The following is a 26770-nucleotide window of genomic DNA, read 5'->3' as shown; positions in this document are numbered from 1 at the left end:
AATTAGGAATATAAGAGAACTTCCTAAACTTAAAGAGGGCACCTACAAAAAACCTATAGCTAATATTACACCTAATGGTGAAAGACTGAGGGCTTTCCTCCTAAGATGAGGAACAAAACAAAGATATCTGCTCTCACCATTTCTAGTCAATATTATACTGGAGGTCCCAGACAGTGTATTAAGAAATAAGGAATCCAAATCAGAAAGGAAGAAATAAAACTACCTTTATTCACAGACAACACAGTCATCTATGTAGAAAATGCAAGAGAAACTACAAAAAGGCTACCAGAATACATGAGTTTAACAAAGTTGCAGAATATAAGTTTAATATGCAAAAAAATCAACTATGTTATATTACTAGTGAACAATCAGGTATTGAAAAAAGTTTTGAACTACCATTTACATTAGTATAAAAAAAAAAACCCATGAACTATTTAAGGATAAATCTCAGCCCAGATACTGCAGTATGTGATGGAAAAACCATTAACTGATAATCAAAAGACCAGGGTCCTGGTTCTGGCTTGTTTCGCAGCCCAGTGGCTCTGAATCATACAGAGAACAAGTCCTTTCTCTTCTCTAGGCTTTTTCTGTAATATGTACAAATAATAAAATTGAATCAAATCAATGGCCCTCAATTTTTCTAAATCATGTATGCTTCTGAAAATTTGATTAGAGGCACTGAACCTATCCCAGGTAAATGCTCTTAAAGAGAAAAGTTTTATGTACCTTGAGGAGTTTAAGGATCCTGCAGAGCTCCATTCAAAGACCCTCCCCCTACACCCCTATCCCCAGTAAAGAATACCTGGAGAGCAGATAATTTGAGACCTTGGACAGTCCTACTGTCTTAACGTTATTAAGACTTAGAAAACTACCTGGAAGAGAATTCTTACGGAGCCCTGATCTCCATTAACTCCCCACACACTGACCAGTTTGATGGAGGTGGGGTTCTCCACAACTGAGTAGGCAGGAAGAGGCAACATGATGAACTGCGTGGCTGGCACAGAGGAGCTACTCTCATTGGAATCCTGTGGGCACATGGAGAGAAGGACAGTTTTACTGAGATGGAATGAATAGCCAGGGCCACCCACAACCACAACACCCACAACTCCAATAACCACAGCAGTGTGCTTATCCAAAAAAATGGATCTACAATTATCTCAAAACTTTAAAACAAAAAAAAGATACAGAAAACTTTTACCACAGAGAACGTGCTATCCTCATTTTACAGATGAGAAAACGGAGGTCCCAGGAGACTTAGGACTCTGAAGATCAGATAAGCGGTGAGTGAAAGAACCCAACCATTCTGACCCTGTCAAGTGTTTTTAACATCCTATTGATCTGCCTAAACCAGGCAGGTGGCATGCTTCATTATCATAAACAGCCCTGAGGCAACAAACAAAAAAATGGATTTAGGCCCACCATAGAGTCCTTTGCAAGGGGCTACCTGCTCTCATACAACCAGACCATCCTACATTCCTCTTGGCCTGAGCAGAACTCCTACTCTGAGGATGCCACACTACCCAGAGTAATAGAGGGCATGGTGGTGGCTCCCCCGCTTCCAGGGGATCACTGAGCTGCTCTTCCCGTCAACTGGGCATGGCTGGACTTACACCACTGGAGAGACTTCTCTCTTACTTCTAAGTCCTATCAAGCTGGCCTTGAAGACAGCTTCCTTTTTCCTACCCACTCTGCGCCCAGGAAGACCACTTGAAAATTCTCCTAAACAGTTCAAGGTGCCATTGTGTTTGCTGAAACAATCTTCAGGGAACATAAAATCCTAACAGCTTGAGCGATTCCGGCTTTGATTCATGGATAGCCCGTATCATTTAAATGCTATTAATGTATCTCATGTACTCTCTCATGTGAAGAAAGTCCTGGCTATGCTGGGCAAGAGGAGTTGATAAGAGTGCCTAAGAAACTGAGGAGAACTTTAAAGTAAGCAAGCCCAAGGGAAAAAGGTTCAAGAGAACTGCAGTCCTACTAGAAGTCCACACCAGTACTCTTAATTCCACTGCATGGTGCTAGCTGCCTTTGTAGTAACTCCAGATAAAGCAACAGAGACGTAAGTACCAAAGTCACTCACCCTCATGACAGTTACCACTGACATGCTCTCCCCAACCTGGGGGTGGGGCACGGCCAGGCTTCCAGCAGGGAGGTCTGGTGAGCCGTTCACTAAGGTCTCTTCAATTACCAGGCTTGTCTGGTATGGTTGGTGGCTCTCCCCTACCTCCAGGGAAGCCTCCTCCAGGAGCACATCCTGGCTGAGGATCTCTGAGGTGGCGATCTCTTGTACGGCACCCGGCTGGGCAAGGGCTCCCACCTCCTCAGCTAGGGCCTCCACAGCCAGGCACTGCTCTGCCACGCCTGCATGGCTGGGCACTGCCTCCGGGGCAGTGCTGGACACAAGCGATGGTCCTTTAGGAGACATCTGGTTCTGGGCCACACAAAGCTCTAGCTGAGGGCAGTTGCGGTCCTCCTGCAGGCTGCTCTTGGGGATGATGATGTAATCTGAGCGGGGGAGGATCTTGCGGAAACCTGGGATGTCCGGAACCACAGCAGTCAGTGCAGAGAGCTTGGAGTTCTGAGGACCGGGAAGCCGGGGAAGGGGAGACAAGCAGAGATAAATGGTGTGAGACCACATGCACATTTGTTATTTTTTTCGTTTTTTGGATTGTTTTCTGCAAAAGGGACCATAAAGACTCCTCTCTTGACCTAAGACTTCGAGAGGGTCAGCCTCTGTCAAGGGCAATGTCGTCCTCCTCTGAATCACACTTTAGCCCATGTAGCTTACTTGCTCAATCACACAGGAAATAGGTAACAGGGATCAGACTCTGGAAAGGGCACTTATCTTGGCATTTGAAACTGTGAGCTGAAATCCCAGATCTGCAGTCCTGAGCAAATACTTCCCAATTTTTAGGTCTTGCTGCCCTATCCGAATTTAGCTATTTGTGAGTTCCTTTCCAGCTCTGATACATTGGATTGCAAAGTAGCAGAAGATTTAAAAACTAGAATGTATAATGTTCAGTAAAACCCCAAAAAGCACAAAATACAAGTCAACAAGCCAAAATGGAACTCAAGGCAGCAAGCAAGGACTCTGGTAACACTGGTTTCTCCTAGACTTACAAAACAGAGGATGAACCGATCACTTCATGAGAGAAAGTATGCATGGATGGGAATATCTGACAAGAACCTGACTATACTGGGGGCAGCAGTGGGGGGATATAAATATTAACACTGACTGGGAACTTAACGTTCAGAAAATACTTTCCTGACCTTAACATTAACAACACTATTAGGTTGGGTATTATTATTGTTCCTACTGAAGCTCAGGGAGGTAAACTTCCCCCAAACATAAAACTAGTAAGTAGTAAAGACTCCAAGCCAGGTCTTCCAAGGAGCAACGAAACCAGGTACTAGAAGCAAAACCGTTCATGGCCAAGAAAAAGGTACTTTTGTTTTACTTTTTCAAATTAAACTGCAAGTTACCTAATAAGAAAAACAGAAAAGTTCAAAGTCAACAGTTAAGTGAGAACTGAAATTAAATGGAAATAATTTCAGATGCATCTTTTAAAAGGAACACTAAGTCCATTACAAAAGGATCCTTAAGTACATCAAAAGCAAGAAGTCAATGAGACTACTTAAGGTACACAGGAAGCACTCAGAGATGAAAGTTGAAAGAAGCACTCAGACGAAACATAAAAGCAGGTCAAATCTTTTCTGGAGCCTTTACTGGAGAGATAATGGAGAAATGACATTCTCAAGTCACCCTTTGAAGCAGACAGGTTAGAACAAGATTAAATGTAGTAAATGCATAGAATGATCTGGACTTAATCAACAAATCCAGGCATCTAGACACCAGGGAGAGCTAGATGACACTGGAACCACGGGCTTTGCCACTTAGCAAGAGACTGGAAGGGCTGCCGAGAAGCCAGAATGCCACAAGGTCTCTGACAGGCTCCCAAAGTATGAAGGCAGGAGGGTCTTGCTTTCATACCAGGCAATCTCGGAGAGGTCTAACACAGCACCCAAAGCCTTACTCAGTCTTGGCACATTCAGATGCTCATTAAATACCACCTTTTCTTATTATATGGTCACTAGACACTTAACCTACTAAAGAGTGATATTTACTGACCAAGGCAGTATGTGCCAATGACTCAGCTGGATGCTTTATATTATCTAATTTAAACACTATGAGTAGATACTATTATTCCCCGCTTTATGAACGAGGAAACCAAGACTCAAAGGTTAAGTGATTCTTCCAAGGTCACAGCTAGTTAATATCAGAGCTAATCCATTCATGTTCTTGATAGTAATAGTAGAGATGATGGTAGATATAAAGTCCCACATGGATAAGAAAAAAATCATTGAGGATGATTTATTTAAAAAATGTTTTGGGACGCCTGGGTGGCTCAGTCAGTTAAGCGTCTGCCTTCGGCTCAGGTCATGATCCCAGGGTCCTGGGATCGAGTCCTGTATCGGGCTCCTTGCTCAGCAGGGAGCCTGCTTCTCCCTCTGCCTGCCGCTCCCCCTGCTTGTGCGTGGCTATCTCTCTCTGACAAATAAATAACCTTTGAAAAAAATTAAAAAATAAAAAAAATTTAAAAAGGAGGGGGTACAGACTGGTATCTCCAAGACTTTAGATAACACAAAACTCTTCCGGAAAGAGGAATGCCAAGCCAATAAGGGCAAAATAATCTAAATGGCAGTGGCAGATGGCCTCCACTAAGGAAAACACAACCTCTTCTGCTGTAACATAGCTGTTGTATGCCTAAAGAACCTTTGCTCTACATTATCAAAGAAGAAATCAGAGACAATGTTTCAATTGAAAAAAGGAGTTAAGGTTAACCTTGCAATAACAAGGTTATTTTTCCTGCAGGAATTTCAGTTTAACAAAAAACTAGGAGTATTAACAGGTGTCAGTGTTCTGTTATTGTGAACTAGAAATACAAAATGGCTGACAGACACAAACTAGAACACGTCCTTATGCATTCTTTAATTCAAGCCTGTCTCCTCCATCATGTTCTGCTTCTGGCATAGTGCACAACCACCAGTGTTAACAGAAGAATGTGACACATACAAGGCAGCTGTATCTACTTCCAAACTCACCAGCCCAATTGCTGATTATGTTATAACTGACAGCAATCAGTATAACACGTATTCATTACCTTCCATTAGTAAGGTGAAAACTGATGGGGTGCAGGAGAAATGCCTTACAAACTACTACATTAAGAATGATAAAACTGGGGCGCCTGGGTGGCTCAGTCAGTTAAGCGACTGCCTTCGGCTCAGGTCATGATCCTGGAGTCCCTGGATCGAGTCCCGCATCGGGCTCCCTGCTCGGCAGGGGGTCTGCTTCTCCCTCTGACCCTCCCCCCTCTCATGTACTCCCTCTCTCTCAAATAAAAATAAATAAAATCTTAAAAAAAAAAAAAAAAACCCAGCAGGCTGGATTCTATAAAAAAAAAGAATGATAAAACTGACTCAACTCAAAGTTTTCCTAAGAAAAGAAAAGGAAACAGGAGAACAGGGTGTGGGGTCTTCCCAAGGCCTTCACCACTGACGCAATGGAGAAATTAGTTGGGGAAAAAAATTACTTACAGGATCCAAACCTTCTTTCTCTAATTTGGCTTTCTCCAGGTAGTAACTCCTCTCGGCCACGCTGAGGAGCCTCCAACTTTCACTAATCTTCTTATTGATCTCAGACTGAGGGAGGTGGGGGAGTTCCTGCTGCACTTTCAAGTAGATGTCGTAATAGTATAGAAGGTAAGCCGACCTACAGGAAGCAATGACTTCTTAAGGTTTTCCCTCATTCAACCAGTAAATAGTACAGTGTCAGGGTTTGAGAGTAAAGAGGCAAAAACCGAGCTTTTGATTTCAAAGCATTTATCTAAATAGGAACTGAAGCAAACAAACATTTAAATAACAGCCCCAGGGCACCTGGGTGGCTCAATCGGTTAAGCATCTGCATGATCTTCGGTCCCAGACCGTCCCAGGATGATCGAATCCCTCATCGGGCTGAACTCCCTGTTCAGCAGGGAGTCTGCTTCTCCCTCTACCCTCCCCCGTTTGTGATCGCTCTCTCGCACACTCTAATAAAATCTTTAAAACATAAATACATATATACATAAATAACAGCCCCAGATGATGTACAGGTTTCTCCCTCCAGAAACCTGGAAGCAAAAGCTTGTCTGACTTACTTTTCCATGGACCACTTTTTCTATAAGAAGGATTGGCTCTATAGGCAAATATGAGCAAAGATCTATAGGTGCACTGTCATCCCACTCTCAGGGAAAGGTTACTTAGGGGGCTAATCACAGTCTGGTTATCACCCACATGCTTTACTCCTCCACACAGCCTCTGGTCATCTCATTGGCCAACAGCACCTCCCCAGAGCTGAGAAAGGGAAGTAAATTAACTACCAAAGTAACCCAAAAGTGGTAACCTCAACAAGAAGTTTTGGAGTGTTCAGTTAAGAGGGAGATTAGAGCTATAACATGGATAATCTTTATAGATATCATTGGTACTATTATAATTCTATCTTTTTATTAATTCCCTATTTTAAGTGCTTAAATATCGATAACGTTAATAATAAATAACATACTTCATTTGTACATAGCTTCCACCATTTGTATGGTACAATCTCATATGACAGCCTGAAAACATGATCAAGATCCAGCCAGGAATGGCAACTGCTAGTATCAACCTACCACTTCCTATTCCCCATCTCCCTCTCCCCACAACACCACTGCCCATCCAGAGACTTCAACAATAGACACGACACTCTCAATGAATCTGGACGCAGCCTAAAATCTTCCTCAACACAGTTTCCCAAGCAGTTTGTGTTTCTAAATGCCAGCTACCGAAAGGTGTTAGCTAACCTGGGTTTCTTGGCCTTCTCTCCATGTATTTTATACTTTTTCTTCTTCTTGGGTGGCCCAGGGGAGGTATAACAGTAGGCTTCCTCAATTTCCTCCATCACGACAGTTACCTCAGTACCATCATATGATGCATCCATGGCTAGAGGAAAGTCAAACACAAACAGGTTTCAAGAATCCATCCTAAAGAGGACGGCAGCCACTTGATCCAATGATCCCCTATCTCTGCCAGGGCCTCAAGGTTCAGTCATTTCCCAAACTCAGCAGATCCTAAGCAGCACTGGGGGTACTTAATAAATATACAGATCCCAGGGTTCCACCTCAGCTCTTCTGAATCAGAATCTCCAGAGGGTATGGAAATCTGTATGCTTAACAAGTGCCCCAGGTGATTCCTCTGACCCAGGATCACTAGCTTTGACAACTCATTTGCTTATATACACTCCTGGGATATAATAATTCTTCAACTCAAAAGATCAGCCCCACATTACAACAATTCCATATGGTAAAAAGTGAAAAGAATATTTGGCCAGTAGTCATAAGTTCTGGACCTTCTCTCATGTTTCAGTACCTTAAGCGAACTGCTTCATTGATTCATTCAGTTATTCATTCAGACACACAGTAAATGCCTGTATGTAAGAGATTTTTTTACACCCTGCTAGCTTCTGTGACTTTGAGCAGGTCCTTTAGCTATTTCAGGTTCAAATTTTTTCACATATGAAAAGATAGATGTCTCACCCACCTTACTACAGATTTATAGTGATAAGGCCCAAAGAATACCACAGATACAACTCTATTTGAGAATAGTCAAGTGCTATGCAAAGGAAACGGTTTATTAGTAAAGATTAAAGATCTACAGCTGAAATGCTTAATGATCAGCCTAACCACAACCACCACAACCAAACAGGGACTTGAAAGATTTTTTTCATTCAAAATCAACTTTTTTTTATACTACACTGCTCCCCATTTCCCCAGCACTGTTCAATGAACTTTCTGCAATGATGGAAACGTTCTATATGTGCACTCTCCAATATGGCTATTAAGCGCCTGAAATATGGCTAGTGTGATTGAGGAACCGAATTTTGTTTTGTTTAATTGTAATTAATTTAAATTAGCCACATATGGCTAGTGGCTATAGTATTGGACAGCTTAGGTCTGAACAGTAATCTGACAGACCAACATTAACTCCCTGGCCTAAAAAAACAGAAAATCTATTAACAGCTTTTCCTAGGAAAAGGAAGGCATAAAAAAACCTGAATGACTAGTTCAAGAGGAGCGGCCACTATTTGTGACCACGTTCTTAGTTGGAGTTTTACCCAAAAGACTCAATCCTTGGAGGACGAAAGGTTTCCAGAAACCACTTCAATTTTATGAGACAGAAATGATATACTGTAGTTGCTCTTGAAAATTTGTCAGAAAAGAACTTAGGATTCTGGGAAGACAGATCTTTGTATTACAGACCCACTCACATCTCATTTAAACCTCACTCTACAACTGATGAGGTATCTGGTTAAGGTATAATGAGAAAAAGATCAAGTCAGGAGATCTGGCTCCAAGGCTCAACTCTAACCATGTGATCTCAGACAAGTCTATACTACATCCTGAATTTCAATTGTTCCTCACGTGAGATGAAAAGGCTGAAATCAGTAGCTCCTAAATTTGGGGGAGGCAAGAATACCTTTGAGAATGTTGTGAAAGCTAAAAACCCCTCCCCTAGAAAACGCAGACAAGCAATATGTCACCTATAATTTTAAGGATAGTCCCCAGTTAAAAACACTTTATTCCTAAGGTTTCTTGTTCTGTGTCATCTCTAATGATTTCCCTTCCCATTAAAACAAATAAACCCTGCATTCTGTCACAGCACAACCAAGAGAACATAACCCACAACTTGATTTGGTAATAGGCCAGCACCTTCACAGAATAAGGGTAGCTAGAATTAAAATCAAGACTATGTGGGTACTATGCTTTTTTTACCCTTAATAATTGACTTCTCAGTCCTTGAGAGTCTTGCAGAGAAGCAGTAACTGCAAGAAGAGGATCTGTAAAGAATGACATATAGGGTTTTAGCACCCAGAGCAAAACAATTTAGGAAGCAGAGCCATTACAACCACCTTGGGGTGGGGCAGGAAGAGACTACCCAGGGTTTCTGCTCGCTTGAATACCCCATTTTAAGCCTGGGTCCAAGATTATTTTCAGACCCTAGGCCTCAGTACAGCAATGCCAAAAAATGCAGAATAATATAAAGGTTAAAACCAAGGGCTTTTGTGGAAAGCAAAAGATCAGGACCAAGTTACACATTTTTATAGCACCCGCATAGAGCTCTATGACCTTGAGCACCCTACGTACTCTAAGCCTCAGTTTCCTCATCTGTAAAACAGGATTAAGGGCAGTACTTGAAATCTGAGCCACTTTCACTGTTCCATCAGATGCTCCTCAAAACCTCATGAGATGGCCTTTGACGGTTCGGCTAGGGGCCCCGGCTTGCCTTTGGGCTAGTTCATTCCCCTCTCTCGCTCTTAGATGTCCCAAACGTACCGAAGGCGGGAGTAGAAGACTAAGGCTTACTGGTCCTACTTTGTGGAAGGGACAACAGGGCTCAGAGAGCCCCAGCACTCGGCTCGAGGTCGCCCAGCATGTCCGCGGCACGGTGCAGCGAGGCGCTCGAGGGCGGGACTTACCCGGAGGAGCGCGCGAGCCGCGCGGCTCACATTCCCGGAGGCGCCCGGGCCGGGGGCTCGACGAGGGGGCTGGCCGGCGCACTCGCGCTCCCCGCTGTCGGCGAGAGGCGGCTCCAGTCGTGACAGCGGCAACAAGGAAGTGGAGGCGAGGGCTCGCGCGCGCATCCCGGGGGCTGGAGGAGCCCCGGCCCCGCGGCCCCGCCCGGCGACACACGGCGCGGAGTCGCGACAGCTCCTCTCGCTCCCCCTTTTCGGAGTCGCGATATAGGGTCGTGGAGGGCGGGTATGGGAGCACAGGTTCGCTCCGCAGGCTCTTCACCGACGCCTGCCGAGGGCCCCGGGGGTCAAGCCCCGGGGAGCCCGAAGAAGACAGCAGGGACGCGGTCGTCGCCGCAGCACCGGTTCGGCGGCGGCGGCAGCAGCACCAGCACACCTCAGATCGCCAGGGAGACCCTTCCCGGCGGCCCTCGCGGCGCACCGGAAGCGGCCGGCTGCGCGTGACTGCGTGCGTCTCTCTGCGCATGCGCAACAGTCCAGCCCTGGTCGAGGGGCGGGCTCATAGGAACAGCTTAGATGCTTAGAGGGGGCTGATAAGGCGGACGGACTGTTTCCGGCTAGAGGTTCCGGGAGGAGGAGGAAGCTGCGGCCGCCCGCGGTGGGACGCCCGGGCCGCTTAGCCCCGGGGCATTGCCGTAGGGCGCTCAGGTAACTGGGGCGGGGCTGTGCCGAGCGTGAGAGGTCGAGGCCCCGCCTGAACTCTCACAGCCACGTCGGGCCGTGGGGAGCCCCAGCACCACCCTCTCAGCACAGTGTTCAAGGCCTGACCCCAGCCCTGCCCAGTCTGTCCCCGCTTGTTCAGGATAGGGTTCTTCTTAGTGCCGGATCAAGCCGTTCTCCTCACCCAATGCGTCCTTCCCACCGTCCCCCACACAGTTATGGTAGTGAGTTCCTGGAGTGATTCAAACTGAGCTGAATGACCAAGTGGAGAGGCTCTGGAATCGGACAAGAATAGTATACTTTTTCCCGCCAGTGTCACAGATTGTTCCACATTTGTACAAGTCCTTGCACGACCCTCACTGTCTTGCAGATGTATTTCCAATCTGCATACTTTTCTCCATGTACCACTGTCACGAACCTCCTAGTCACCATTATCTCCTCCTGGACTGATGCCGTTTTTCCCACCTCCCCTCTTGTCGCTCTGCAATCTATTCTCCACACAACAGGCAGATTGATCTTTTTGCACTGTAACTGAATCAGTCACTCCCTGCTTAAAACCTTCTAGTCTCTTTTCGTTCAGTTAGAATAAAATTCAAACTTAGCTTGACCTACAAGACTTTGGCTTGGTTCTTTTTCTTAAACTTTTTTAAAAATTTTTTAATTAACATATAATGTATTATCTGTTTCAGGGGTACAGGTCTGTGATTCATCAGTCTTACACAATTCACAGCGCTCACCATAGCACATACCCTCCCCAATGTCTATCACCCAGCCACCCCATCCCTCCCACCCCCCACCTCTCCAGCAACCCTCAGTTTGTTTCCTGAGATTAAAAGTCTCTTAAGGTTTGTCTCCCTCTATGGTTTTGTCTTGTTTCATTTTTCCCTCCCTTCCCCTATGATCCTCTGTCTTGTTTCTCACATTCCTCATATCGGTGAGATCATATGATACTTGTGTTTCTCTGATTGACCTATTTCGCTTAGCATAATACCCTCTAGATCCATCCACATCGTTGCAAATGGCAAGATCAAGGGGGTATAGCTCAGTGGTAGAGCATTTGACTGCAAATGGCAAGATCTTTTTTTTTTTTTTTTTTTTTTTATGGCTTGGCTCTTCATTCTCTTTCCATGTCGCCTCTCCCAGAACAAGGTATATAGTACGCTATAGCGTTCAGAACACTGGCTTTGTGCTGAGTTCCCTGGATTTGATTCCAAGTCCTGCCATATTTAAGCTGTATTAAGCATGTAAAGTAACAAGTTTATGGAGTAGATCTTCAGTAATTGGTTTCCATCTCCTCGATTGGTTCCCATCTCACTACATGGCACAACCATCCATTGGATTGGTCAGTGCTCCCACCAGAAATCTGGGAGTTATCCTTAACTCCTCTTGCACCTGACATCCAGTCCATCAGCAAGATCTGCAAAAACATAGCCCCAAACTGACTACTTCTTACCATAGCCACTATTACTCTAATCCAAGCCACCATTATCTCACATCTGGACTCCTGCAGCAGCCTCCTAACTAGTCTCCTGCTATTTCTCTGACACCCTTCAATTCCATTCTTCACATAGTAGTCATCTTTCTCCTCGATTAAAATCCTTCAGTAGCTTCCCTTTGCATTCAAATTAACATACCTCAACTGGCTATGGCCTTTTTTATCTACAGATTTAGGGCCACCTCTTAGGAAGTTGGATTTTACCCCTTAGGTTCTCCATTTTGCAACCAAAGGACTCTTTCTGAAGTGCAAATCTGATCACATATTTCAAATAAACAGACCTCTATGGCCTCTTTTTGTCCCAGGATCAAGCTAAAATCTCTATGATTTGGCTCTTGTTTTCTTCTCCAAAGATTTTTTTCCTGACCATGCCGTCATGTTTTCTATAGCATTTTATCGCCTTTACACATATTTCCTTCTGTTTCATGAACTTCTAGTTGTTTATACTTTAAGGCCCAACATCAATACTGTTTCCTCTTTGAAGTGCACTGCCCATCCATGTCCCACCCGGTTGATCATCCCCACTTCTATATTCTAGTTCGTAGTACTCTGTAACCTCTTTTATAGTTTTCATGCACTCTAGTGTTTGTCTTCCCTGCTTCCCCAATAGGCTTCTTTCCCCTCCCCCCCACGATAGGTTTCTGAGTGGTGGGCACTATGCTCCATCCATCTCTGGATGGCTGGCATCGAGCACAGTGCTTAGCACATAGAGGATGGCAAGAATGGATAGATAAATGTGTGGATGTGGTAGTAGGAGTCAGCCCTTGCAAAGGGGCAGTCACAGCATAAGGTCACAGCAGCTTCTCCTCTCCTGTGAGGACTCTCATGATAAATGTCTTCTCAGGCAGTTACCAAAACTGCTACTGTCTGATCATGTTTATTTCCTTCACAGCCATATCACACTCTATAATTACCTTATTTATCTGTTCTCTTTTTGTTTATCTTCCTCCACCATATTGTATATTTCATAAGGGCAGGGACCTTGACGGTGTTCATCGCTGTATCCTTACCACTTGACACTTATAAACACTAAATGAATGTGAGGCTATTGTGGCTATCAGAAACGTATTCCCACAGTGAAAATCCTTCCAGGCCAAATGGTGATAGAGCTTTGAGATCTCACTTTGGTGGAATATCCAGGAGGAGTATGGAGTTGCAGAAATGGCACTAATTCTGAGCCAAGAAATCCGAGCTGTATGAACTTGGGTAGGCCCCTTCTCTGAGCCTCAGTTTCTGTTATAAAAAGAGCCGGATAATAATCCCTTGCATTTATACAGTGCACTGCTATTTGCAAACCTCTTTCACCATTTATTTTTTCAGTCTATTCCCACGGTAGACAGAACAGACATTATTTTTACAGAAGCTCGGAAAGTTTAAGTGAACTAGATTCTCTGTAAGATCTCTTCTTTTTCAAACACTCTATGAGTCTGTATAAGCAATCCCTACAAAAAGTCAGTAGCATGAATCCTATTTTCTCTTGACTTTGGCCTTATATTATCATTTCCTAGTAGAATTTTGAAAAATCTGACCCATCTTTTAGGGGGAATCCATTATCTCTGGTTCCTGACAGGTACTCCACATTTTGTCTCCTCAGTTTTCTACAATTGTGGCAAAACAAGCTGAGAGGAGGAACACACTCAGCCCCAGTAATTGTGGCCCAGCACTCATTCTGTGAATATGGCAAACAAGGGGAACAAGAAGCGTCGGCAGTTCTCCCTGGAGGAGAAAATGAAGGTGGTGGAAGCTGTAGACTCAGGAAAGAGGAAAGGTGATGTGGCAAAAGAATTTGGTATCACTCCTTCTACCTTGTCTACATTCTTAAAGGATCGTGCCAAATTTGAAGAGAAGGTACGGGAGGCATCTGTAGGACCCCAGCGGAAAAGGATGAGGAACGCTCTCTATGACGACATCGATAAGGCTGTTTTTGCTTGGTTTCAAGAAATCCATGCCAAAAACATTCTTGTGACTGGTTCTGTCATTCGGAAAAAAGCACTAAACTTGGCCAACATGCTTGGCTATGACAATTTTCAAGCAAGCGTGGGCTGGCTGAACAGATTTAGGGATCGCCACGGAATTGCTTTGAAAGCAGTCTGTAGAGAGGATAGTGACAGATTAATGAATGGTCTAGGAATAGATAAGGTTAACGAGTGGCATGCAGGGGAAATTATAAAACTGATTGCTGACTACAGCCCAGATGATATCTTTAATGCTGACGAGACAGGAGTGTTTTTCCAGTTGCTTCCCCAGCACACGCTTGCTGCTAAAGGGGACCATTGTAGAGGGGGCAAGAAAGCAAAGCAGCGGTTGACAGCACTCTTTTGTTGCAACGCTTCAGGGACTGAAAAAATGAGACCATTGATTGTTGGTAGGTCAGCCAACCCACACTGTCTCAAGAACGTCCATTCCCTCCCTTGTGATTACCGAGCCAACCAGGGGGCATGGATGACGCAGGAGCTGTTTAATGAGTGGCTGATGCAAGTAGATGCCAGGATGAAGCGGGCGGAACGCCGCATCCTCCTGCTGATCGACAACTGCTCCGCTCACAACATGCTGCCACGCTTGGAAAGGATCCAGGTGGGCTACCTGCCCTCTAACTGTACTGCCGTCCTGCAGCCACTGAATCTCGGCATAATTCGCGCCATGAAAGTGCTCTACCGAAGCCACCTCCTGAAACAGATCCTCCTCAAGCTCCACAGCAGTGAGGACCAAGAAAAAGTGGACATCAGGCAGGCCATCGACATGATTGCTGCAGCATGGTGGTCAGTCAAGCAGTCCACAGTGGTGAGATGCTGGCAGAAGGCAGGCATCATCCCTCTGGAACTGACAGATTCGGACACGGAAGTGGCAGCCAGCGACCCAGAGGCAGCCAGTGAAAAGTTGTGGCACTCCGTGGCGCTTGCCACCTGTGTCCCCAATGAAATAAATTTCCAGGACTTCGTCACCGCAGATGATGATCTCATCATCTCTCAGGAGCAGATAGACACAGAGGTCATCCAGGGCATGGAGGCTGGTGAAAATACAGATGAAGCTGGAAGCGAAGAGGAGGGGGAGGCATCTTTACCACAGCAGCCAAAAATCACCATCACAGAGGCCATCTCAAGTGTACAGAAACTTAGACAGTTCCTTTCCACTTGTGTAGGTGTTCCTGACGCTGTTTTTGGACAGCTAAATGGCATAGATGAATATTTAATGAGAAAAGTGACACAAACTCTTGTTGACTCCAAAATTACAGATTTCCTCCAAACAAAATAATGTAGGCATTAACTGCCTCTTTTAATTTAGAAAATGTAGTTTACAAGGACAAAGCTTGTTTGTTTTTTTTTAGATAGGATATTGAACTTAAGTTTTAAGCAATATTATAATGACAACATTCCAGTCCTCTGAAATAATCAGGAAACTTCCTTGAATGGAATTTGGAAATGAAATTTGACCAATATGTATGTTATCTTTTGATTAATCAAATGGTTTCCAAAGTTGTCTGCACCTTAGGCTCTCTTGAGGACCTTTAAATAAATTTCTAAAGCCCAGGCCTTATCCCAGACCAATTAAATCACAATCTATGGTGATGGGGCACAGGCATTAGTAGTTTGTGAAACTGCCCAGGTGATTCCAATGTGCAGGGAAGTTTGGGAATTACTGGATTGACCACAGGAAAATCAAGCACACTGTGGGTCTGGAGCCAACTTCTTCCCAATGAGTCTAGCTCAGTGGTTTCCAAATGTTGGCTCACTTCAGAATCACTTGGAAGGCTTGCTAAAACCCGATAGCTGGGCTTCACCTCCAGTGTTTTGATTCAGTGGATCTTAGGTGGGGCCCCAAAATTTGCATTTCTAACAAGTTCCCAGGCCATGCTGATGCTAATGTGGTCCAGGATCCTTACTTTGAGAACCACTGGTCTAGCTGGAGTCTAGTACTTCTCTCTTCAGCCAGCCATCCGAATACTCCCACTCACTAGCAAAAAAGAAAAGGAAAAAAAAAAAAACATTAGCAGTTCTTATTCCAGATCTGTTAACTCCTTTCTGCTGATTTGGTAACTCTAGAATCTTAGCTTTTCTCTTGAATGCTGCACCAGCTCGCCAAGTAGTGAGTAGAGGTACATCTGTCTGTGCCCAAAGAATTAACAGGAACCGCCTAGGATGTGAACACAGCTTGTAATGCCTATTAGTCAGAGGGAGCTGGGGCACCGGGGAATACGAGGAGCATTATAAGAGGAGATATAATGCAACGTAGGAGGCCTTATATATCAGAGAATCCCGGGAGAGAACATACAGCCCAGTGTACCTCTCACTTTCCAGACAAGGTGGGAGGGAAGTTTGTGGGAGAGAGGACACGTGTGACAGGATTTGGATCGTTCCCGCTTTGGATTATTCCACCTGTGGATAATCCAGCCTGGACTTTGTGATTAAGATGAAGGCACACTGTTTGCCTTTGCTAAAATTACTTCACCTTTATTCCTTTATGTTTGTTTGGCAGAGACATCTGCTAGAGCAGAGTTGATTTTAAATTATCTAGAACTAAATAAATTTATAATCAGATTTATATTAAAGTTTTTCTCCTATAAAGAAGACATTTTTAATATCCTTCATAACCCTAGTATCTGTTCCTAATATGCGAGATAAGTGTCCGTTTCATTTTTAGAAGGTACATACAATACCTGTCAGTGTTGTAGTGTAGTTTTCCGCCCCCATACAGGTTAATTTTTTGGTTATTTCAGAAACCCATAGCAATTCAGTTGTTTTTCTTTCTGTAATCATTTAACTGAGACACATGTAAAACAGATGAATCACAGACTGCTTCCAAGTTGAACAAAACGACAGTCACAAAAAACATATTTAAATGGATTTTTGAAATCTTATTTTGTATATTTTTCTTCTTAACAAACTAGTAGATTTTGAATTAAAAGTACTGTACATATTTTAAATCCTTAACACATAGGGGAGGAAAACTTCTGGCTAAGTCCTGTGGTTCTGCTCATTGTCAGCACATTTACTGCTATCATTTTGTGTCAGGATTACTGACACAATTTTGAATTCCTTTGCTCACCTTTCTTCCCCTGAAGTCCATTTGGCACATAATGTTAGAGCTATTGAAATCATGCCATTTCCCCTGCCCAAGTGTCTGTGGTGGCTCCCAAATGCCTAAAAATATAAAAGACTGGATTATTCGGTTGAGTGTTAGCCCCCTCTAGAGTTGGTTCCAACCCACATTTGCAGCTTGCTTGCTCAGTACCATTGAGCGTGTGTGCTGCCCCTGGATGGGCCGTTTTCTTTTCTTTTTTTTTTTTAAAGATTTTATTTATTTGACAGAGAGAGATACAGCGAGAGAGGAACACAAGCAGGGGGAGTGGGAGAGGGAGAAGCAGGCTTCCCGCTGAGCAGGGAGCCTGATGCGGGGCTCGATCCCAGGACCCTGGGATCACGACCTGAGCCGAAGGCAGATGCTTAACGACTGAGCCACCCAGGCGCCCCGATAGGCCGTTTTCTTTCACTCTGTACCCGAGGGCTGGCACGCCTTTACTTGAATGCCTCACCCTGCTCGCTACCGAGGTGGGCCCTGCACATAAGGCCCTCCAGGAACTAACTGGAGTCCTCTTTTGCCAGCCTTGTTTGAAAGACTTCAGCACCTGCTCCACCCTTCTCTCAACTCCTTGGCACTTTTTGTCTCTACCACTCACTTAAGCACCTACATTTTTGTCAATGTTCTGTGGCTCTTTGACTAGACTGTAAGCTCCGTGGGAGCAGGGAACTTTGTAACTTTAATGATGCCTAGCACTGTGCCGGGCACATCATAGGCACTTCAATAAACATTTGTGTATAAATTGATATATACATGTAATGTGTCAGTGTCACTTTTTTTTAAAGCTGTATGAAGCATTGATTCTACTAGAATATGACTTGAGGATAGGATAGGGCTGTCCGCTATTTAAAAGAATTTGCAAATTTTTCTATGAATATTATTGCCTCAAATAGTATTCCAGTCCAGGTTATCATCTGTTCTTTGATAATGAGGAATTCCCATATATAAAGTTAAGCCATTTCCTTCCACATAAAGTCATTGTAGGATTTACACACACAAGACTTTGGTATGAAAGGCTTTAAGTGCCTTGCACATAGTAGTATTCAGTAAATATGTGCTTAAACTTGCTTTAAAAAAAAATTTCATATTCTTGACTCATTTAATGTATCATAATGAATTAGATCCTTACAGATGGAAATCATATCCAAAAGAGAGAGCTTTTGCAGTCTGGTTTACACTGGTTAAACCTTCGAGTCTGTTGGGACATTAGGGTTTTGTTTGTTTGATACTTTTGTTTTTTTAAACTAGAAGAAGATATCCCTTCTGAGTTGGCTGTCTTCATCAGGCCCTCCATGGCTTCTCCCTGACTCTCTGGTCCCTCCTGCCCCAATTGAGGATTAGTTTGCCCCAGTTCACCAATCCACTCTGTAGGCCAACATTCTGAAACTAGGTACTTACCTCAATTGAGCTGTTATGAGGATAAAAATGTATATCTGACACAGACTAAGTTCTATAAATGCTATGTCATTACTATCCATCCTTATTTGGAACTTTACAGGTACTATCTAGAGGCAGGGACCTCCCTTACCAGACCTTCCTTTCACTAACAGATCTTGGAGTTTAGTATTCCAGAACCACCAAAAGTGATCATTAGATAAAACTCAAGTTTTCTTTGCCCTGTTCTTAAGATGGGCTCTTTCATTAAAAAGGGAGGAAGCGAAGAATTGTTGCCTATTACATTCCAAGCACCGTTTTACTCCTTGTCATTTGATCTTTCCAATAAATTGTAGTGCAAAAAGACAAATAGGCTCAGATAATGTATTCCAAATTTACCTATTAAAGAACTGTTCATGCTACCAGAAGCCATAGTTCTTTGAAGTGAAACGTGGTTGCATATTCCGGCCACCAGAGGGCAGAGGGAGACTACACAATAGAGATAATTTGGCCAACTCAAGAACCCTTAGAAGCAGCCATGTTTAATTTCTCTGATTGAAAAGGGAGACAAGGAAAGATAGAAAAGACATAGGATGTAATACTTGTTCAGGCAACTAACTTAGAAATAACTGTGCCTTGGGCCACCTAAACCAACCCCATTACACACCTATCCCTTCACCAGGGACTTTTTCCAACCTATTGGAAAGGTCATGTAATTGACCTGAGACAGACAGACATGCTCTGCAAATTAACCAATGCTAGAGAAGTAACTATCCACCAAATACATCCATGCTTGGACATTATACCCACTGCTGGCCATAGGGGCTCTAAGGATGAAATACACGGCCCTATCCTCAGGGAGTCCAGTTAGCAGATAGGGAAGAAAAAATAATAGAATGGTAAATGCCATTTTAGAGGCAGAGATGAGGTCCAAAGGAGACAGCATGACAGAAGAGGAATTCAATAAGAAATATTGCCAAGAGCAAGAGATTTTTAGTAAGAAGTATTTGGAAAGAGTAGTAAAAAGTTATGCATATGGGGCTGGGAGGCTACTCCTGGCAGAAGGAACAACATATATAAAGGCCTGGGGTATTTTAAAATGGTCCTTTTGGGATCACTTAAGGTCAGAGGTTTATTGGTCAAGCAAAGGGATGTGTGACAGGACAAGAGGTTGAAGATGAAAGCAAGGGCAAAGTTTTTTGTTTTGTTTTGTTTTTTTTTTAAAGATTTTATTTATTTATTTGAGAGAGAGAGACTGAGAGAGAGAGCACATGAGAGGGGGGAGGGTTGGGAGGGTCAGAGGGAGAAGCAGACTCCCTGCAGAGCAGGGAGCCCCATGCGGGACTCGATCCAGGGACTCCAGGATCATGACCTGAGCCGAAGGCAGTCGCTCAACCAACTGAGCCACCCAGGCGCCCAAGGGCAAAGTTTTTAAGGTCTTGTTGGCTATAGCATTGATTCTGAACTTATTCTGAAAACACTAAAGAACCACTTAGAAGTAACAAAGGTCTTTTTTTTTTTTTTTAAGAAAATAATTGATAACTAGTGTGGAGGCTAAGTTGTAGAGAAACAGATTAACTAGGTAGGCGGTGGCATAGTCCTGAAGATAAATGAACACTGAGGGCAAGAAAGAGTTGTTGGATTTGAGACTCTTACCAGGTAGATGGATTTGAAGAGGAATATTCTAAAATTTTCCAGGTTTCTGGCTTGAGTTGCTGGGTCATGCTATGATCAAGACAGGTTAACAGGGGAAGAGAAGATGAGTTTGTGAGAATGTGTTCTATGTGAGGTGCCTCTGGGCATCCAGCTGTTATTGGACAGCTCTGGAGATTTATATATAGACAGATATGCTGGCTGGTGTTCTGGAAAGGCTAGAAATCATGTTTGGCTGCCATCAGCACACAGATAATAAAGCAGTTGAAGCCATGGATGTGGATGTAGTCATCCGAAGAGAGCTTATAACGCGAAGTATTCATGACATGGGGGTCCATGAACCAGCCTTTTTATAAATCATGTGTATGTACACATGCGCATGTGGTATTTCTCCAAGAAGAGCCATACTTCCATCAGTCTCAATCAGATCTGAAAAGGCAAACCTTAAGCAATGATGCTAAATGAGGAGAGAAGAGGCCAAGGACACAAGCACTGAAAGGACAGATGGGAAGCAGAGCCCTCCAAGGTAGCTGGAGAGATGCCAGAGAATGAGTATGTGAAGCACTTCACAAGGCTCTGGATCCCACATGCTGCGTGCACATGAATGAGTATACAGGATGGTAAAACTGGAAGGGCCCTTCGAAGACCATTCAGTCTAACTCCTTCATTCTGCATATAAGGTGTTATATGGGAAAATCTGGCTCAAAATTCACTTACCAAAATTTAGAGGTAGGAGTAGTTAAACATGAGCCAGTTTCCGGTTTTCTGATTCCATCATGGTACAGAATAGTAGTCATGCAACATGAGAGCTGGAAAGGTCCTCAGCAATCTAGTGCTCCTCCCCTCTTCATTGATGAAAAAACTGAGTCCCCAAAGGTTAATGTACACCCTCAGGACCACAAAGCAAAAAAGCAAAGAAATGCATTTCTTTATGCATTATGTCTTTCTATAAAAACAGATCTTCTTGCTGTAGTTGGGAAAAATTAATGACCGCATCACTTTCCAAATGTAAAGAGATGGTATTCCAAAGCTCACTGGTGACCTACATGTGTTTCTTAGTTGCACTTAAATAATTTAGACACAGAGTAAAATTTTATTAGCATTAACAATTTATTAGTAGAAATGAAATGACACCTCTAGATCTCAACACATATAGTACTTACATAATAAACAACATGAACATATCTTTCCAAAAGAAAAAGATTTGCTATTAACCAACTCCCCCTCTCCTGCAACAGGCTGCAATCCATCAACTCATCCTCATCCCATAGAGGGTTAAGCCTGATTTATATGGAATGGCATCAAGGCACTTGCTTTAATTAAAAAAGATATATGTGGTATAAAACGTGTTCCTAAAAGTCACTAGCTGTGAATAATTGGGAAAAAAAGGGCAGTTTACTTTTTAGGGGATAGACAAAACTGAGAATTTATGTTCATTCACCTGTCACCCTGGTATTGTCTTGATTTGTATATAAAATTGCAAAGGAGACAAAAAAGGTAGCATTTTATGTAGATTGGTTTGTTCCCACTAATTTTTGAGAAATCACAGCAGCATCAGATCTCAAATAGTAATTTCCCAACTGATCTGAATGGAAAGGGCAAGAGCTTTTTGATTCCCAGTATCTTATTATTTTAGGGATGGGGGACGAGGAAGAGGTGGAGAGAACTTCCCTAAAATATGTTTATTAAAGCTGCAGTTAAAAATCCTTTCTGGCTAAGGCTGCTTGTCTATTTGCCAACTAAAAAGCCTTCAGTTAGAAATTTTGTCATTGGTATTTTGTAATAAGATTATAATTATTTGGCCTTTCTCAGAGCCATAATTCAGTCTAAGAAAGGTACAAGGTTCCAGTGTAGGCTTGCAAAGACGGTATCTCAAATAAAGGCATTTAGTATTCTAGTTTTCACAATTCAATTTCTCCTTATTTTATATCACAAAGAGAAAAACAGAACACACACCAAAAAACCCCACTATTTAGTATATTGCTTATTTAACTTTCCCAATTGTATTTAACATGTTTACTTAAAAAATTCTAGGTGCCAAACATTTTTAAAAATAATAGTCCTTGTCAGGATAAAAATTACCTTATAAAAATAAATCTTTCCCTACTCCCAGATCTAAATTCTCCTTCACTAAAGTTACTAACAGTTTTCTAAAAAACTAAACTGTACCCTTAACTTACAATATTTCAATAGTATTTTACTTTAATAATAATAGGCTATGATAACAAAGCAGTAGGTTCATTATTTTGGCCTGTTCCATTATATTTCTCACTTTTTTTTTTTTTTAAGATTTTATTCATTTTAGAGAGAGAGAGAGAGAATGAGCAGGAGGGAGAGGGAGAAGCGGGCTCCCCACTGAGCAAGGAGCCCGATGCAGGCCTCGATCCCAGGGCCCTGTGATCAGGACCTGAGCCAAAGGCAGACACTTAACCAACTGAGCCACCCAGGCACCACCCCCATTATACTTTTCATTCTTGTATTAACACTTGATGATTCTTATCTTGATTATCTAATAAAATCTTAATACAAAAGAAAAGCCAAATTAGTTCAAAGCCTAAAAGCCTTCTAGATCTAATTTCCTCCTCCTTGCAGTTTTTAAAATCCAGTTGCAAATTAAGGCACCACTAGAACAGATAAAGAAAACAGAGGGGGAAAAGAGAAACCTCAAAGAACAGAAAAACTAAACAAAGCCTAAACCCTGTTGATTGGGTTTTTGCCATCTCACTGTGGAATCATTCCCTGAATAGACCGGGGCATCCATGCCTCCTTGTTTGCCTCAGTTGCCTGTCTCCTGTTCAGACCTCAGTCCAGGCTCAGCTAAGCCCCTCCATAAAGCACCTCCTAAGTGCCCCAGGTGTTAACCTAGGAGAGTTACTGTATAGCCCACCTACTAGATTTAGTACCATAGTCCCAGCACCTGGCCCAGGGCCCTAGACCCCTGCACGGGTCCTCAGTAAGTATTGAGGGTTGTTTTTTTTTTTTTAAGATTTTATTTATTTATTTGACGGAGACACAGTGAGAGAGGGAACACAAGCAGGGGGAGTGGGAGAGGGAGAAGCAGGCTTCCCGCTGAGCAGGGAGCCCGATGCGGGGCTTGATGCCAGGACCCTGGGATCATGACCTGAGCCGAAGGCAGATGCTCAATGACTGAGCCACCCAGGCACCCCAAGTATTGAGGTTTTATTTACATTGGTGCAAAAAGAACCTATAGCTCATCTATAGCAACGGAGAGAGGAAAACAATTCATTAAGAACATCAACAAAGATCAGAGCTCAAATTTATCATTGTAACTTCTAGACTCCATTTAAGTTCCCAAGAAATTCACTGCCTTTTTCTCACTTACATATTAAGAGTAGGGCTAATACCCAGATAATGTGTTCTTTGGTGACAAACTATTAAGAAAATACACCTGCAGAGAATAACTGTTCTTGTTAAAACATATTCATTAGCATTAGAATAGTCTAATGAACTCTCTAACATCTTGATACATGTTTAAAGATCACCATTTATCATACTGTAACCCGAATTTTGGTTTCAATGACTACTATTGTTTAAAAGCTAAGTTGGACTATCCAAATTTGTTTTCCTTTGGTCCCATTAAAAAAAAAAATTGTCAACGAGACATTTGTCACTTTTACCATCGGAGGCTACAGTCCCTCAGTCTATGCTCCAGAGTCAGTCAATTGGGCCTTTGCCCCACCTCTGGGGTACCACAGGCTCTTCAGCTCTTTCAGCTTTGGTGAATCTGCCCTCCCTTTCTAGAAACAGAACCCAGTTCTGACCCTGCTGTCAAACTAAGGTGTGGCTCCTATTCCTGATCTCCCTACTGCTGAGTGGGGCTAACCAGGGATTGGATCCTATTCAACTGAGTCCCTCTCCTTTCTTCCCCATTCGGTCCAAGAGGTTTTTTTTGTTTTGTTTTGTTTTGTTTTATTTATTTGACAGAGAGAGACACAGCAAGAGAGGGAACACAAGTAGGGGGCGTAGAAGAGGGAGAAGCAGGCTTCCCGCAGAGCAGGGAGCCCAATGAGGGGCTCGATCCCAGGACCCCGGGATCACGACCTGAGCCAAAGGCAGACGCTTAACGACTGAGCCACCCAGGCGCCCCCAAGAGTTTTTTTCAACGGTGTATTCCCTTCACTCCTCTTGAATGTAATCCTTACTCTTTCTGTGCATTGGCATACTCCACCCCTCCAACTGTAAAGTTTTAACCATCAAGAATGTATACACTATGTTTCAATTAAATGACCATTTTAAGATATTTAGAATTTTATACATTTGTTATTAAGCAATGAGAAAATGCTTCCTTTAGACTCTAAAGTTTAGGGTAAGCGAGATATTTTTGTATCAATAAAGTGTGTAAAAGTATCAGCTACTGAACTAAAATCCAAGCCTTGAGCAAGAAAGAAAATGGAAAGAATAGTTTTGTTGGTGAATTAGATTTTAGTTTCAGGTTTGATTTCTTTAAATACTAGCAATCAACAATGTGTCAGTATAGGTGGACCTCAACTCAAGCAGAGAAGTGAGGTACAAATTCTAGTGAAATCTTAAATGTTTTTACCAGTGGCTGCCAAAAGTAGAATCTCTTGTTTGTTTGTTTGTTTGGGTAGAAGAGGAACAAACCAGAACATAATTCAGGAATCTGCTAATTGCATAAAGCTTCAGAATTGTTTATATCCACATATGGACAGAAGTGTCAGGTAAAGTCAGATCCTGTTACTCCATTTTCCAAATTCTTTGGACACTTTTTTTTTGCTTGTGTTTGCTAAATGATAGGGTCATCTTGAACATGTACTCATTTACTCTCTCACATGGCATTAGACATCTATAATGGTCTGGATTCAAACCTGGCTTGGGAGGGGTGGTTAAGAGGGATTAAAAACAAACAACTAACCAAGACACAGTGATTTTATTATTACTATTCCTAAAACTGGACAGAAAGGGCAAATAGTGGCTAAAAACCAACAAAAGAAAAAACCCCACATAACAAACAGCAGTTAGTATTTCTAGACTTAAGTTGTAAACGGATGTCAAAATTTAGTACTATTACATTTAATCATGAAGTCAATCACTTCCAAGACAGAAATCCAGCTTTTTTTTTTTTTTTTTTTTTATTGAGAAACAGTTTCGTTTTAACAGAAAGGCATTTTCCATGTAAACAGATGGACAGAGCTCTACCAATAGAAACGCAACACTTGGAGTTTCTGGAGCCAACAAGGAGGCTACATATGTTTAAAAGTGTCCCACTCCAACAGATGCCCTACACATAGGGTTTGCTTCTCATAAATAAATTTAAGTTGTTTAGAATGTAGTAACAGGTTAAAAATGATTTGCATTTCTGTAATTATTTTGCTTGCTTTAAATAGTGTGGCTAAATGTTTCAATCTCACATCAATTAGTCTCCTAGTCCTAACTTTGGAAAACCTGTTTTTTTGTTGTTGTTGTTGCCTATCAAGGTCCACATACAGAATGAAAAGCTTTTAATGTTGGACATTCTTGCTTTTAAAAAGGAACTATTCCTGTGGCCACAACCTGTGAAATAATATATACACAGAACTTGGGATGTATGAATGTGATGTTTCTAAATCCTCTTGCATGACAGTTTTAGGTGACCTAAAGAGGTAAAAGCTGTCGCTGTCATCTGTATTTATTGTACATCAATAGGGTGCACGGCAGTAAGCATCAGTTTTGTTTTCACTAAAACATCTACCAATTAATTATTGATGTTCTTTTGGAAGCACTTTATCACTTCCATGCACTCCTTTCCATTGGTTACAATAAAATATTCCTGCAAGAGTAAAGATGAATAGTACCTTCTATTTGAGGAAGACTGTCAATCCCCAGGGGACCCTTGCTAAAATGCCATGGGAAGGAAAAAAAATCCACTGCTAAGTAAACAAATTCTTAAGGGAAACCGTCAATCATTCCTTTTCTCAATCCATCCTTAACAGTTGCCTCAAGCTCATTTAAAATGCTGTCTAGAATTGTGGAGTCAGCGTTGTGCCTTTTACCTAGCAAGCTTGTCGCTGGTAATCCACAGCAGTATAAGACAGATTCCATGAGAAACACTAAATGAATGAAAGCTACAATAGAGCTTAATGGTAGAGAAATACTCAGAAACAGGGACAGATTGAGATCACAGAAAAGACAGGGAGGATTCCTATTATTTTGGCTGATTATGAAGAAGAGCTCTTCACTTACCTACTTACCTTAAATAAAAAGGCAGGAATAAAACATCAAATGTATTACAAAGAATGCTCTAGGTAACATGAGGCCGGTGGTAGGATTTCACCAGCCTGCTCAGCCACCCCACCCCCGATAAGACTGTGCCTGTGGTTCCCTGCCTTAAGGGATGGTGCTCTCCTACTCAAAGCCAGAGATCCTACTGCCATCTAGGGAGCAAAGACTGGGAACAGAGAAGTACAAGTAAGAACAAACCTTTGCCCCAGAAGTCTCCTGGCCTGCTGGTATCAGAGAAGGCACAACACTGTCGTCTTGATCCTTTCTACTCCCTCTCCAAAGTGTCACAGCAAGTGGGCTCCAGCACTTGCCACGTCAACGTCAGCTTTACCTCCTGGTTCTCGAGGAAGAGTCCAAATGCTTATCTTCAACAGCATGAGTTTGGGGGCTACTTTACAGTTCAATTCAATAGTTGTTTATTTAATTCCAAGAATACCTCATATCTGCAAGAAAACCTGAAACTGCAATATTTTCTTCTTTGCGATTCTGCCCAACTATAAACCCTGCTGCATTTGTCTACCTATAGAGGCCATCGGCGTCAACGGAATAATGTCTAACCAACAGGTTAAAACAATTTTTTAAAAGATTTATTTGTTTATTAGAGAGAGAGAGCGAGGGTGAGCACACAGAGGGAGAGGGAGAAGCAGACTCCCCACTGAGCAGGG

General features: G+C 42.7%; 2 protein-coding genes across 4 annotated transcripts in view; one reads left to right on the top strand and one right to left on the bottom strand.

Annotated features, from left to right (window-relative positions):
- LOC118006673 (HMG domain-containing protein 3-like) overlaps window positions 1-10088 on the bottom strand; it is a 45620-nt gene extending 35532 nt beyond the window's left edge. For 2 of the 3 annotated variants that reach the window (XM_034999407.1, XM_034999408.1), the window contains exons 1-5: window positions 9551-10088; window positions 6879-7017; window positions 5599-5773; window positions 2084-2581; window positions 927-1025 (exon numbers count right to left, since the gene is read on the bottom strand). In XM_034999407.1, the coding sequence (XP_034855298.1) occupies window positions 927-1025; window positions 2084-2581; window positions 5599-5773; window positions 6879-7017; window positions 9551-10073 (1434 nt within the window). In that variant the 5' untranslated portion in view covers window positions 10074-10088. The remainder of the gene's footprint in view (window positions 1-926; window positions 1026-2083; window positions 2582-5598; window positions 5774-6878; window positions 7018-9550) is intronic. The other variant, XM_034999409.1, reaches the window with a different exon arrangement.
- A 3332-nt stretch (window positions 10089-13420) lies between these two features.
- On the top strand, window positions 13421-15228 carry LOC118006672 (tigger transposable element-derived protein 6). Its single transcript, XM_034999406.1, has one exon. The coding sequence runs from the start codon at window positions 13440-13442 to the stop codon at window positions 15012-15014; it is 1575 nt and encodes a 524-aa protein (XP_034855297.1). The 5' UTR covers window positions 13421-13439; the 3' UTR covers window positions 15015-15228.
- Window positions 15229-26770: the final 11542 nt, after the last annotated feature.

The sequence above is a fragment of the Mirounga leonina genome, unplaced genomic scaffold (assembly GCF_011800145.1).
Source record: "Mirounga leonina isolate KUSES-001 unplaced genomic scaffold, KU_Mleo_1.0 Mir_98, whole genome shotgun sequence".
Lineage (NCBI taxonomy): Eukaryota > Metazoa > Chordata > Mammalia > Carnivora > Phocidae > Mirounga > Mirounga leonina.
This window is presented reverse-complemented; position numbering and strand designations above follow the sequence as displayed.